General features: G+C 41.1%; 1 protein-coding gene across 1 annotated transcript; it reads right to left on the bottom strand.

Annotated features, from left to right (window-relative positions):
- Positions 1-12,000: 12,000 nt before the first annotated feature.
- wu:fb55g09 lies at positions 12,001-13,774 on the bottom strand. Its single transcript, XM_041957957.1, has one exon. The coding sequence runs from the start codon at positions 13,346-13,348 to the stop codon at positions 12,650-12,652; it is 699 nt and encodes a 232-aa protein (XP_041813891.1). The 5' UTR covers positions 13,349-13,774; the 3' UTR covers positions 12,001-12,649.
- Between the last annotated feature and the right edge of the window lie 2,121 nt (positions 13,775-15,895).

Genomic DNA, 15,895 nt, shown 5'->3' with positions numbered 1-15,895 from the left:
CGCTGGTGCAGTAGGTCCTGGTTTCCTCCTAATGCACGACAATGCCTGGCCTCACGTGGCAAGAGTATGCAGGCAGTACCTGGAGGATGAAGGAATTGAAACAATTGAATGGCCTTCACGATCCCCTGACTTAAACCCAATAGAACATCTCTGGGACATTATGTTTCGGTCCATTAGGCGCCGCCAGGTTGCTCCTCAGACTGTACAACAGCTCAGGGATGCCCTCACACAGATCTGGGAGGAAATGCCACAAGACGCCATCCGTCGTCTCATTAGGAGCATGCCGCGACGTTGTCAAGCATGCATACAAGCTCGTGAGGGCCACACAAGATACTGAAAAGCATTTTGAGTGGCAAAAATTAAGTTTTGGAAAAAATGGACTAGCCCTTAACATCTTCATTTCACTCTGATTTTACGGTGTCTACACAATTGCGCCCTCTGTAAGCTGAAAACTTTTATTTCCATTAAAAGACTTGGCATCCTTTTGTTCCTAAAACAGTGCCCTGTCATTATTGGTATAGATATCCAACTTCATATTTTGATCTGATGTATCTTATGTGTTTCTTTAAGGTGCTCCTTTAATTTTTGTGAGCAGTGTATATTATTGATATATTGACAACAGCTTTAAAAGATGAATCAATAGTGTTATACAATTTTGAAATGCAGTTTACTTTTAAAATTGCTTCAAATGGTTCCATTTACTGACATTTCATTTTCAGTTTTCAGCTGTAAAAAGCAGCATTTTACGATCACTTTCATTTAAAGACAACGATCCATTAACAAAAAAAAAAAACCTTATTGTATTATAATGTATTTATATATACATTGACTGACCCCAAATTTGGACTCCAATTTGCACTGGAATCTAAAAATAAAGGCCCTTTTTATGTAAAAATTAAGAAAGGCTTTTGTTTTCACCTGAAAATATTTCAAGTTACCGACTGCTCTGATGTGGCTTCATCTTCAATAATAAAATGTGAATCTGCAGCTTCAGTTCTGCTGAATTCCTCTTTTAATCCACATAAAACTGGCATTTTGTTTTTCTGTTCATTTCCTTAACAGATGAGTTCCAAGACTTTATGAAAGGATCTACTTGTCTTCTAATACTGAGAGATTCTTTATCAAACATCAGGAAAAGTTGTTTCTTTGAGGCAGTTTTTAAATGACACTGATTGACCAGAAGGGGGCATCAGAGCATGTACACTTACTGTTGTTTGTCCTCGCTGACAGTATCGCCTAAAACCAGCCAACAACTGCACTGCTGCCCTCCTCTCTGCGGAAGTTCATCCTTTACTTGAAAATATACAAGAAGAGTTAAGAATGATTCAAAGCTCACAGGTATCTCACAATGTGACACAATAATAGGTCAAAAATCTTAAAGTCGAATCATTTTGCCTAAATAAATGCTGATTATGTCATAATTTTTTTGTTTAAATGCCAGAATTCCAAAACTCTGATACATTCAGAAAATCTCTGATTGAAAAGAGAGAAAAGCTGCAGCAAACTTTAATCTTTAAATGGGCGACATTCACAAGATACAAACCAGGAACTAAAACGGCCCTCAGCCCTCTGTGTGTGTGTGTGTGTGTGTGTGTGTGTGTGTGTGTGTGTGTGTGTGTGGGTGCATGGGTGCGTGTCCTTTGTTCCTCTGTCTTTGTGAGGACCAGTTTGAGGTTAACCCTTTGAGACTGAAGGCATTTTTAGAAAGTGGGAGCTGTTGAAAAGTGAGGACACTTCGTGAGTCAGGAGAGTTTCGAAAAGTTAGGACCTTTTACAGGAAGTGTTAAATGTGACGACCTCCCTTCTTCAAAGGGTCGTTTGAGGATTCAGACTTGGTTTTAGGGTTCAGTTCGTGGTGGGGGCTAGTAAATGGCTTACTGTACGTCACTAAAGGTCCTCACAGTTACAGAAATCCAAACTTTTTTGTGTGTCTGTGAATCTTCAGACTGACAGAGTAGCTGGCAGAGGAAATCTTGTTCTTTGTATGAGGAAAAAATATCAGTAATAAATTATTATTTCCAACAGGCCGTACAAGTGTGTGTATGTGTATTAATATTGTGATACAGATATGTTTACACAGTCACATTGTGGGGGACTTGGCTTCCTTATGGAGGACAAAACGGAAGTCCCTGTAATGTGAATCATGACATTTTAGGATGAACATTTGAGTTCAGGTTGAGGTAAGGTAAGGAAAGTAGTGGTTATGGTAAGGGTAAGTCTCCAGGAAATTAATGTAAGGCTATGTGATGTCCCTAAAAATAGTGGAAACATGAGTATGAGTGTGTGTGTGTGTGTGTGTGTGTGTACACGCTGACCAGGTGTTTCTTTATCAGCGTCTCTGTGAGTTTTTCCACATCGACACAAGGTCAGATCCAAACAGAGCAGGAAATCATTTCACGCTGAAACATGTCAGTTATCGTTATCGACTCGTAGACGGAAAAAATGGGACCATCAAGTTCTTAATCTCAGTGGGAAGTCGTCTTTCCTTCCATCGAACCTTCTGTCAAGTGAAAACGGGAACAGAAACAGAAGTCAAGCACCTCCTCAGTTAACCATTACTCATCCGTAGTTACCAAACGGGACCAGTGCAGAGGAATGGCTGTTACATAAATTAGTGTTCCGTTACATGTAAAGTCAATACCCACCGACCAGATATCCTGCACACACAAAGTGCTGCAGTCTGGCAGTGTGTCAGATTCTGCACTGCAAATATCTGAAGATATCTAAACAGCCATGAGTCCAGGCAGACTCAGAATCAGCTGCTTTGTGTCACTTGTATTCAAGAAGTCCTGCATCTTAACTCTGTCTGTCGTTAAAGCTGGACGGCTTCAGCTGAGCCCAGGACAGCAGAGCTGCTCCTGCATTAGAGTGCATGTTGAGACCGAACACACTGCTGCATTTTTGTTCACTGGAGGGTGAACACAGGAAGGAAAAGAAAGAAGGCTTGTGTTCAAAAGAGGGGCTCGACGTCACCGAGCTCTTCAGTAACCAGGCAGGTCCCTGTGTCCCAGCCAGCCAATCAGACGCTGAGGTTTCCTGTTTCACTTCCTTGTGTGTATCCTCGGGCCACACACATGCATTACGTGTCAGACTTGTCCCACACACCAACGTTTGTGGTGTTTGTGTAGTCAGATTGATCTGACACACTGATCACACTGTCACACGGCCGGGAATGAGTATAAGTACTGTAGTACTGCTACGCATTAATCTGAGTTACTGATTAATTTTAGAATATGCGTTTTACATGCAAAACATATGATAACCTCAAGAGAGGGGATGCAAATTTTACTTCATTTTATTGTTTATCATTTACTGCATCTGTCACTACTGGTATCACAACTGTCCCAAAGAATAAAAGACTTCGCACACATGTGTTTTGCTGCTACATGCTGCTAACACTGTTATCTGCAGAAGTTTTATCCATCTTTACTGAATTTACCAATTTTGGTAAATGTGTTAAGGCATATAAGGCGTAATTCTTCACAGTTTACAATGTAGCTTTTGCAGTGTGCCAGTACAGTGTGTACCAATATGCATATGTGCATACAAGGAAACAAGATTGAAGTTAGGGAATAATATGTTTTACTGCGTTACTGTGTAAAAAAGCCTACTTATAGTTTGGGATAGTACTTACAGGGGACTGAACAACCTGAGGTGGTTCAGGTTTATGTGGATTCACACTGTTGCTAAACAGAGCGTAGTTCATTGTATTTATGGAGTACAGAGAGTAGAAAATGTTTTTTTTATGATGAGGCAGCTGTAGCTGAACTGACATGAACAAACGGCATACAGTCATTGTAAAATTTTATTAAGCCGTTGCACAATATCAGGACAAAAATGTGACAAGCAGTGGAGCACGTTGCTTCAAATAACTTAAACTCGCATCAAAACTGAGCAGAACTGAGGCTATATGCAGAAAGAGTGACACATAACATCTCCCTCAAAAACAGCTGCAACAGCCGCAGCTCAGCACACCAGCAAACATAGATGGTCGACGCTCATTTTGACCTGTGAGCACCTCTCAAAGATGCTAGTTAACAAAAATAATAATAAAAACTATTTTCAAGTTCCTTCCTCCCTGACCGTCCAGTCCCTTTGTGTCCACATGTGTGTGCAGATATGTACTGTACTGCTACACCATTAGTACAAAAAACCTTTTAGGAAGAATTACCTTTACACCTTTCATTTTATCTTTTGTGCTTCTTCAAGGTGTTCATGACTTGAGTTTTATACATTAAACACAAAATTCAAAAAATACTTAAACTTGAAAAACTCTAAACTTAAATGAGTTTAAAATCAGAAACTCATGACTTCACTTTAACTTTTTCACTTGAACGACTTGAAATCCTTCACAGAACGATAGAGCACAGCTGTAGATCTCCCCTTCATATCCACTGAGTCCACGTCTCTCCTTCTGCTCTCCCAATCCAAGATAAGCACACACAGCCAGCGGAATCTGTGTGTGTGTGTGTGTGTGTGCGTGCGTGCGTGTGTGTGTGTGCGTGCGTGCGTGCGTGTGTGTGTGTGTGCGTGCATGTGTGTGTGCTGTGAGAGGATTATCAGTCCTGTGAAACATTCACCACACTGCTGAGAGGATATCGACTCCCTCACTCTCTCTCTTCTTGTCCTCTTGAGTTGAGCTCTTCTAAGTGTGTGTGTGTGTGTGTGTGTGTGTGTCTGTGTAAAATACAAGCTGTCAGGTCAGTGGAGCAGCAGGAAACAGATCACGTACTCACACTGGTCAGCCTAACAGACTGTACATGTAAAAACGGTTGCCGTGTTTACGCCTGGAGGCTGGTTTATCAACATGTACGTAGAATCTAGATCTGTGAGTGACACCGAATGAATGAATGAATGAATGAATGAATGAATGAATGATTGCATTCTCTACAGCACCTGGGAAGCACACGATGGCGACTGGACTTGAGGAAGTCACCATTGTGTGCCAGGATATCTCCAGTAAACTTCCCCAAATTGAATGAGGATGTGTGTATGCGTATGTATGTAAGCCTGAACTCTGATCTCATCCAGGACTGGAGGAACCCAGGAGATTTATCTTCTAGTCCTGAATGAGACATTTTCTATCATGACCTGGAACCCCACAAAATAATGTAGTTAGTTAATGGTGTAACTTTTGGCCTTGGACACAACACAAAGCACTAAACAGTAATTTCTTTAACCAGCAGCTGCATGCTGGACGTTCACTTTAACACACATACATACACATGGATTGGGAAGGACAATGCGCACTCTGGTGCTCATAAATGCCACATGTGAGTGTGTGTGTTTTAACCAACAGCACAATGATAACCTGGTTGGTTCACAATGACACAGTTTGGTGACAAATCAACCACAGTGCCAGTTTTCAAAACAAGTGACAGAGTGTGATCATCCACTAACCTGTAGCACTGGAACGCCCGATCGACCACATGTGTTCATTAACAAAAGCAGCGTCACTCAGGTTTATATTTAACCTGTGCATCAGTGGTGCTGTGATTCAAACAGACTGTGTTTTACTTGTGTGCACATGTGTGACTGACCAGCAGCTGTTGTGTTCACTGTCGCTGGTTCACATGAACATTAAACAGGAGGAGTTCAGTGACTGTCCAGTGTGTTTCGCAGTGGGTTTAACACTGCGGGAACCTGATGACTGCTCATTACAAATATTAAGCAGGTGAATTGGATCAGTGGCAGATCAGCAGCTGTCCTTTCCCTTTTGTTCTTGTGTATTTTTTTTGGGAAAAGTCATTTTTAAAAAAAAAAAGACCTCCATCCTCAGCTCCATGCACAGCTCTTCACCATGTTAGTGGAGCTAACACTTGACATTCCTGCTGTGCTTACACGAGTTACAGTTGCTAAGCTACAGTCACTGTTTGGGGGAGGGGTTTAGTGAATAAGTCAGTAAAGTTTCAGCTGTGTTTTACCTTGTAGAGATGAAATGTGAGAAAACTTTAAGTTACTGATGAAGAGTCCTTCAAAAAAAGCCCCCCCCCCCCCACACACACACACACACACACACACAGTTCTAGTATTTACAGATGTGCCAGTGTGAAAGCCATCTTAACTTTATCTTAAACTTTTTCAAACTATTGGTTCAGCTCAGTCTGCTCCAGGAATGTAAATCTATTTCACGTTCAACACTGTCTCACTTCAGAGTAAAATCTCTCATCAAAAGCACAAAAGTAAAGTCTAGATGAAGACAGGGTTCAGACTTGGAGCCTCACTGCTGGTTTGTCATGCTGCTGAGCACGGCTGTCAGTCAATGTGTTTTTCTGTCCTCTGATTGGCTGGCTTGTGTACTCAACAGGGAAGTTTCCGCCTCCGGAGCGGACAGCTGTACTTTTCCACTCCAAACTGATACAGCATCCAACTCCTCCTACTCCTCCTGCTTCCATCACTTCGTGTATTCATAACACACACACCCCCTCCCCAATCACACACACACACACACACACTGAGGTAACAGAGGTTTCTTCCAGGATTTTTGGTTGTGTACTGAATCACGACTGAGGCTACTCTCTAATTGGTTTGGAGTTCTGGTAGAAAAACCAGCATGCTCCATTTCAGCCTACTTTCACTGCAGATGTCCTGAAACGCGACAATAACTTTGACATTTGCTTCAGTCTCACTTGCTTTCATGCTGTGACCTGTGAGGAAAAGCCAGGCACTGACCATGGTTTGTTTCTCCAGGCATCTAAAAATCTTAGAAAGATGATGATTTTCATCCTGTGTGACTGTTTTCCCTTCATATAGTGTTTCCCACAACACGATAACAGGTCCAAAAGAAATCTGATCACGTGGTGCATCATCATCATCACAGGAGATTTGTTTATTTATTCATTTTGGCATTTTGCCTTTATTGTGCAGCTGACTGCTGCACAAAGTTGTCTCTACAGCCGTAGAGACGGACAGAAACAGAGGGAGTGTGCAGAGCCAAAGTTCTGACGTCATGCCCAAGCTTCTGTTCCACAAGCTTCTGCACCTCAGTGCAGCTTTTCATTCAGCTGTTCTTTCATCTGTCTTTCTGAAAAAATGAAGAGTCTGTGTGCTGCTGTTACCACAGACGTGTGTGAACTAACAGCATCCTCTCGACTCGACTCGACGAGCCGTGACTTTAACCAAAAAAGACGCTGGGCTTCTGGAAGAAGTTGCTCATTAAAGGCCACTAACACCAGAAATATTCAATACACAACAACATTAGATCAAAAATCACTACTAATAATAAAAAATACAGTTCATATCGAAACATATGGAGTAAGATTTAGGGCATTTTGATGCTGCTATGGCTGTTAATCATGGCTGTCAGTCATTGACTTCATGGATAGGTCACCACATGTTAAATGTTTGATTTTAATTTGCCAGTTGAAGGACTCAGTTAACTATAGTTCATCAGTAACTATTCCACAGTAATCTAACTATACTACATTATGTTTTATATAGAGGATATTAGATGATATATTCCTCAATACACTGAAAAAGTATTTTGGCCCGTCCCTGAGGCTTGGGGATTGTCAGGCTGACAATGAATCACAACATCCCCTTTTGAGATGTGACTGGGGACTGTATATGTCAGTGTTCTGTGGAACTGTTGCACAATTGAGCCTCTGGAAAAAAAAGTTTTCGTATTCACCTGAAATATTAAAATTAAAACTCACAACATGGAGTCTCACAGATTTCAGCAACTGGTATAGGGCATTGTGTGTGTGTGTGTGTGTGTGTGTGTGTGTGTGTGTGTGTGTGTGTGTGTGTTTGTGTGGGTGTGTCAATGATCTTTGCAACAGTCGTTCATTCCCTGTCTCTACTTGTTGTTGGACGGCTGCCCCTTCAACGATTCACACTTCTTAGTGTGTGTGTGTGTGTGTGTGTGTGTGTGTGTGTGTGCGTGCTCGTGCTTGTGTGTGTGCTCGTGTGTGTGCTCTTGCCTGTCTTTGTGATGGAAAGGGAGGACATTTTTTTTAAGCAACTGCATTTTTAAAATGTCAGGACATTTTGTCTGTTGCCCACTTCGTGAAACAGCTATTTTGGAGTTAAGACTTGGTTTTAGTGTCAAGATTAGAATTAGGTTTATATAAAAGATTGGGCAAGAAAATGTCAGAGGAGGTCCTCACAAGTATAGACATACAAACTGTTTGTGTGGTCACAGATTAGCATCAGAGTAAAGGAAGTGTTTGCAGGGTACTGATCTACTTTCTGTAATCTGCCACATACACCACCATACTGAAATGGTCTGTGTGTGTGTCTGCTCACTCTGTCTTCCTGTTTGGTTGAGTCAGCTGACCAATCAGAGGCGACATTGCGCAACAGCAGCTCAGACTTTAGCAGAAGCTCCTGCTGACTGATGGCGACAGCAGAAAACGTAGAAACCAGAGCTACTGTAGATACAATCAATACAGAAGAAGCAACACAGCCGTGACCTGTTGCAGTGTCCCTGAGCAAGGCACCGAACCCTTCGATTAGATAAGAAACAGTGCACACACACTGTAGGTCAATATGTCTGTCTGTGTGTTCTTGGTTAACACACCCTCAGAATAAATTTCACCTTGTGCTGGTTGAGCTGGTCAGCTGATCTGCAGGTCAAAGGTCAGTCTGAGGAGGTTAGACCTGCTGCTAACATTAGTACTCATTTTTTCCCACATGTTTACCATCTGGTAGGTCTTCATTCTGAAACACAGGACTTTTATTAGCATAAGGTTGTAGGAATTAATCACTGTAGTGATGTGAATGGATGAAATCATCCAAAACTGTATTATCACCCAGCAATGGTTACTGATCCAATACCTTCAGGGGGAACATGAAGAAATCTGCAGGAAATCTTGAATAATGTGAAAAAATTGAATAGTAAGGCTCTTGCTCAAGTACATTACTAATGGACCCCATGCAAGTCATATAGACTTGGTTTAAAAGGCTGCAGCCTGCTGGAAATGTGTGGGTGAAGACACACTGTAATGATATTTGCTTGTCACCGGTCTGCAATTTGCATTTTCTCCAAAATTTTGTATTTTATTTTATACTGTAAGGCATGAACTGCTTTTCCATGATCACTGAAGGGCCGGGCCCAGATGACAATAATGATCATGTGGAGAGTCTTTTTTTCAGGACTGGATGAGTTTGTGACATATGAAAGAATAGAGCATATATACTTCTTATAGAAATCTTACAGTGAGAGATGGTAGCACATGGCTGACTTTGATTTGCCTGCGGGAGAAATGGGGTGTACTTCCTTCTTTAAGCCACAGTGGTTTTTGGTTGAGCCCTCTTATTTGAAATATCTTGTATTTTCACTCCAGGTTAGTTATAGTTATAGTTTTGAATAATCTGTTGTTTAATCTCATGGTCCTGTCTTGTAGTGCCTCAAATTACAAACTACTTTTAACACTTTCATTATTCCATCTTATATTGTTCTTACATGATGCATGTTCCTAACCAATATATACACATTGCAAATGTAGACAGCCCACAGATCAATTTGCCACAGGGCTGCCAAGCTGGTTATTCCAGCCCTGCAGTAGGTTGCACCAGCTATGTGGAAATTCAAACATAGTCTGAGCGGAATTTCTCATTTATGATGGAGTTGATGTGCTACTGACCTTTTTAGGTAGTAGTTCCAACATAGATATAAGTTACAACTTAAATCTTACACTTGGCCTTTAGTGGGTGTAAAGTCCTCTGTAAAATAGTGGTTGGGATGGTGCACTGTAAATGTGAAATTAGACAGTAATGTTAAAGTGTTGCCAAGCAAATAAACAGGCTAAGATAATTTTCTAATTAACAACAACTAATTGATAACAGTTTACGAGTGTAGACTATGATTATGCGTTTCTCATAACATTACAATTTAATCTGCCCAATAACAGGGTACAGGTATATTACCTGTAAGTTGTAGTTGACGGTTTCACCACTCAGTATCACTGTTCTGATTTTTCACTTGCTGTCGATTAAGATTGAATATTTATCACTTTATCATAATGCTTTATCCAAGTTTGCATTACTTTTTGTCCTTTTTGCTGATTAATGTTAGCTATTTTTGGCCGTTAGCCTGTTTGCTATTATATAACAAAGAGTTCAAAGACGATTGGTCACAAGAGACAACGTGATATTTAACACTCCATTAAGAAAAGTGCTTTTCCCTTATTATTCACTTATTATACCAGATGAGTGTATAGCCCAATTCAAGTAAATACAAACTGACATTAAAAAAACAAATCACTACTCTGCTACAAAGAAAAACAGACACCTATACATTAAAGAGATTCAAATTAAAGCTAACTGGGAAGGTTTCCACAGCTAGCTAGTTAAAACTAAATCCTCCCATCCCCAGAAGTTCTAATATGGAATTGCAAAATACAATCAGAACATCTTTTCAGTTCAGTTTTCTTCAATTTGTTATTCCACATTAATAAGACAGGAGCTAAATCCAGTCACAACATAAAAAAGCTAGCTAAACTAACTAGTCCTGCTAACAAGCCTAGCCTAGTGGAGACCATCTCAGAATGACTAGAAGTGAAATCCAAGTGATCTTGTGTGTTTCAGCTAATTAACATATTTAAATATATTATGTAGTTAATTAATTAATTACCCTTTATTTATTTCATCACATAGTACTGACAATAAAGATTTTTCTTCTAGATACTGCTGCCTTCCTTCACATTCCCTGATGAAGAGGGCAGAGTGGGGCCTCTTCCATATGAATTATCTACAATCTATCCCGCTGGGAGGATAATCAGACTGAAAGGGCATAAAATGAAGCCATCACAACATTTATCTCTATTCTACAGCTTTCCAGCCAGCCTGAAAACTTAAAACTTCTCATTCTAACCATGTCTGTAGTTGCTGCTCTTTCACTTTGATGGGCACAATAATAGATAATATAAATCACTAGTGAGGAACATCTATAACCTTCCTCGTTCCTCACACTTTGACCAGCTACCATTATTAGTTTATGACACACAAACACAAATAGGCTTATACCTCGCTGCCCATCATAAGTGGTTTGTGACCGGCCCACTTCACCTTATGTAATCCACTTCAACTGCTCTGCAGGAACACAGTGTCTCTGTCGCCTTCCTGCTTTAATGCCAGTCTAAAAGTTTATGTAAATAAAATAATTATTAATGCTAGTTACAAGAAAATGTTGGTTAAACATCCCTAAAAGCATTACTAACTTAATTAGCAGCAGGGCGTGTGTATGAATGCCTTGATGGTCGGTCACCAGGCTACTAAAAGACCAGCATAGGTACAATACCACGCATAGTCAAAATTCTGTCCACGTTGAAAGATCTGGTTATTTTGGGCCTACATCCTTCCAGCCAGTGGGGTCCAAAATATGGACTAGCTGACCAGATGATATGAGATACTATAAGTACATTAGAGTTTTTAGACAGAGATGTAAAAAGTTTTATTCATAAAGGTAATGGAGGGTGTAAAGATTTACATATGTATGAATTATTTCAATTATTTCACGTATGAATAAAAGTGTTCAGTATCAGTTTATATTTGTATGAGTAGGCTTATATGATACTTACATCTGCATGTCACTTAAGCAGACATGAGCAGCCTTTGTTGATATTATGGTTTTGTTGTGGCCAGGACCACCATGGAAATGTTATATTAACCTTGTAGTGTTTTTATGTTGTGTTGTGCTTCAGTTTTATTTATATCTTTATCTATAAATGATTGTTTGTGTTGAATGCACGTCCTGTGTTGGATTGAACCTGTTTGTGTTTTCCTCTCTTCTTTTCTATGTTTGGTGAATATCTGCACAGGTGTGTTTGTTGGTTTATGGTACAGTAAAAATCAAAACAATGTTGCTTATTAATTCATGCAACTCAAAACAATATATATATATATATCTTACATACTGTTACATGAGTTTTCTTTTTACATGGTTTAACTGAGCTCCCCTGATGACTCAGTGACACATTTCCTCTAATAATTCCTAATACTTAATGAAAAACTCACTCACTCTCATTTATATCCACAAAGAAACTCAACCAGCCCACGTTCCACCAATCAGATATTTATTTCTGTTTTTTTTTTCTTTTTATTCTGTAAAGGACTTTTTTGTTAATGACAGTCTGCATCAGCCAATCATCTGCAGCCTAATCCAGGCAGCTCGATGCCGACTGGCTGTTTGGGCTCACTCCCACCACCCAGCCCATCTCCCTTTGTGTGCAACAACAACAACAGAAAGGCAGCACTTTACAGCACCCGGACACACTGTACATGACCATACATGAACTGTAAAAAACATCCGTCTTAATATCATTTAATCTTGCATTCAGTAAATTTTTTTTACTTAAGCCTAGAAAAGTACCTGCAGGGTGAAATAATTTCACTCTTTCTCAGTACAGTTCCTCTTGTCGTTTTCGGAACAGTGCCAGTATGTTGAAAAAAGACAAATTAAGGCAGATCAATGAACGAGTATTAAGAAAATTACACTTGATTTAAAAATATTTTTAAAAAGTTGATTTCTGCTGGAAACTGGTGGAATCATCTCACCCTGCAAGCATATTCTTAACACTTTAAGGCTAAATGACTTGATAAGATGGAGCTTTCTTTCTTTTCTGTGAACATGAAGCAGAACAAACCTGACCCCGTTCAGTCTGAGGTTTGATTGCTGAGAACAAAATGGCTCCCTGAAAGTTTCCCTTCAGGACGTCAGGATGTCACAGAACTCAACAAAGTCCCTCTGCATGAAGTTCTGGCTCTGAATCAGGTCATCTTCTGAAGGGAAATACTGCATGCTGTCCTCCTGCAGACGCAGACTGTCCTCCTGCAGGCGCAGACTCTCCTTGTGCAGATGCAGACTGTCCTTGTGCAGTACCAGGATCTGTCCTGGTGGTGTCGTTGAGCCGTGTGGATTGGGACTGTCCAAGAGGGCTCCTCTGGCATTCTCCAGGACGCCCAGGTATGAGTCCATGTCAGTGAGCTCCATGTCGCTGTCTGAGCTGCTGCCACTGTCGCTACCCACTGAGTCGGAGCGCATGTGCAGCATCTGGTACTTCTCGTGCATTAAAAACTGGTTGGTGTTCTTGGGGGCCCGCATCCCCCTCGCTCTGTTTCCTTTGACATTAATGGGCCGCAGGGACATCACTGGCCTCTGAAGGTGTAGGCGATGATGGTAATGAGGATGATGACGTTGAGGGTGTTGGTGGTGGTGATTTCGCCCTTTTGGCCACCCTCCCCCTCCTCTCCTCCGCCCCTGCAGGCGCCCCCTGCAGCTCTTGGACCAGCCGTGCTTCCTGCGGCTGGAAGGGTCCCTCTGTGGAGCCCCTTTTCCATCCTGCTGCTGCTGCTGCTCCTTCTCCTGCTGCTGGCAGCTCCTCCTGCACATCATCTCTGAGAGCATATTCTTGTCTTTCTTGCAGTCGCCTCCCTTCCTCCCTGCTGCTCTCCTTCACATCCTCCTCCCTCAGTGGTCACACAACAACAAAGAGAGGCTGGTTCTGTTTTTCTGGCTCAGATCACAAAAGACCCCCCTCTCACTCAGAGTCTACCTTTTCACTATTCTTTCGCTTTTTTTCTTGACCTCTGGCTTTGGCTGATGCATAGCCTGCTCTTCCTCCCCTTGCAGCAGCAGCTTGCCTGCTCGGCTGTCACGCCCTCCTCTGTCTCTCTAATCTGTCGTCACCTCTCTAAAAGTCAAATCAGCTCTTTACAGCTCTGATTAGTGAACTGAAGTGAGCTACTGAGGGGGTGTAAACGTCGTCTAGCTGATTTAAAGCAGTTTTTTTTTCAGTTTTAGGTCAGCGACTACAGTGTCCTCTGCTCTGACCAGCTCTGACTGTGGCTCTGCCTTCCCCTCACAGCCTGGATAAAGAGCTGGACTGATCCATTCATGGGTTTAGCAGAAGGAGGGGGGGTCAGGTTTTGCAGTTTTGTCCACTGCCAATTAACAACATTGTGATATGGCAGATTCTATACATTATTACTTCTACATCTGTATAGAATATATTATAACATACATGATGGCCTGTAGGTGCCTCAGATTTCAAGCTGTGGTTGTGATTCGCAGAAAGCTGCTCCCTGCAGCATGATGGTTCACTCCTCTTCAGTTTTAGCAGCTGAAATCTGATCCAGAGCTGCTGCTGTTACAGCCCGCCCCTCTGACAACAGACAGCAACAACAACCAGCAGCACTGTGGCAGCAGGATTGTAGTAGCCTAGTTACTGTAATAGCAGTGTCTGTAGTTAGTTATTGTGTCATGCACATACAAGTACCCAGCCCACATCGACTTAAGACAACAAATACTGTTGCAGTGGTGAAACTGTCTGAAAGGATCGTAGTTTCTTATATAAAATATTTAATTGCAAACAAAGGACTTCGTCTCTGGTTTCAAACTCTACAAATAAAATCTGCCACATAAAAGTATCACTTCTGAAAACACAACTCAAGCGCCATGTTACCAGCATAGCTCCGGGAATAGCAATGTCACTCAGTCTACCACTTTGTTCCAAACTGAAATATCTAAACAAATAACAAATGGACTGAGTTGAAATCTAGTACAGACATTCATGTTCCCCTGACTAACTTATTACTCTGGCTTTTCAACATCATTTGTTATTTTAGTAAAATATGTCAACAACTATTAGAGGGATTGCAATAAAGTTTGGTTGAGAAATCTGCGTCCCCCTCAGCATGAATTGTAATAACTTTGTGATCCCTTGACCTTGTATCTAGCCCCATCATTGGTGTATTGGTACTTTGCTTTATGACGAAATACCTGCAAAACTAATGACACTGCCATCAGCCTCAGCTGCACTTTGTGTTTACAACTAATTAGCAAATGTTAGCAGGCTAAATAAAATGGTGAACAGGGTAAACGTTATACGTGTAAACATCAACATGTTAACATTGTTCTTATGAGCATTCTAGCATGCTGATGTCACCGTTCAGCTAAAGTACAGCCGAACAGAGCTGCTTGGCTGTAGACTGTAGAGGTTTGTGATCATCCCACAGAAGACGTTAGCGGAAATTAAGGATATTTTCCTAAAAAAAAGTACAGCCCTTAAATCAATGTACAATGTGCAGTAACACATGAACTTCGTCTTCATTGTCACCTAAATCACATGACAAAGCATTTTGTCTGCAGGGAGACCATTAAAACTAGTCCTGCTGTCACAAGTCTGTTCCGTTCAAACATATTTAGATCAGTTCTATTCAACCATCATATCATAATATGGCATAACATGCTGATAGGTTTGCAGCTGCACTAGTGACCCTGTGTGGCTGAGATGCATATTACACAGAACAGTTTGAAGCAGAAGAGGAGGGACGGCAGTGTTTCCTGTGATCCATCCAGCAAAAGTGTTGGATAGATTACAAGAGACCTTCTATTCCTAGATCCTTACAACTAGAGCGCTATGATACGGATGTTAAGTTTCACATGGACCCCAGGCAGACTAGCGACCACTTTGTGGAAGCGACTGAGCGACGTGTCCCATCCCAGCTGGCAGTACACAGTCCAGGACTGTGTGAGGCTTAGAGAGATGATAGCATTTGTTGTGAAAATGGATTTTCTGTTGACTGATTCTTGTATTGGAGTCCTGAATAATCTGCAGAACAAATACAAAGCATGTAGGATGATCCCATCTGGCAACAATAAACTACTGTTAACCTTGCTGACTACACATACAGTTTACCCTGTGCTGACTACTTTAGACTATTTTAATACAGCAAAGCATCACCATCTGTCCTCATAATCCAGCTAGTAGTTGTTTCCTTGGTAATTGTAGCTTATGGGTCTTACAGGAGCATAAAAACTCTATTTTATCTATCTATCTTAAACACTAATAGTGGAAAAATAAAAATAGCCCAAGTAAATAAATAAAACAAAGTTATGAAATACAATAAGTGTCATTACATAAAGGAAATGGCTATAACCGACATACTTCAT

Source organism: Chelmon rostratus, chromosome 2 (genome assembly GCF_017976325.1).
Source record: "Chelmon rostratus isolate fCheRos1 chromosome 2, fCheRos1.pri, whole genome shotgun sequence".
Taxonomy (NCBI): Eukaryota; Metazoa; Chordata; class Actinopteri; order Chaetodontiformes; family Chaetodontidae; genus Chelmon; species Chelmon rostratus.
This window is presented reverse-complemented; position numbering and strand designations above follow the sequence as displayed.

Excerpts from the sequence above, each read along its gene's own strand:
- wu:fb55g09 (XM_041957957.1), bottom strand. The coding sequence starts at position 13,348 with ATGCTCTCAGAGATGATGTGCAGGAGGAGCTGCCAGCAGCAGGAGAAG.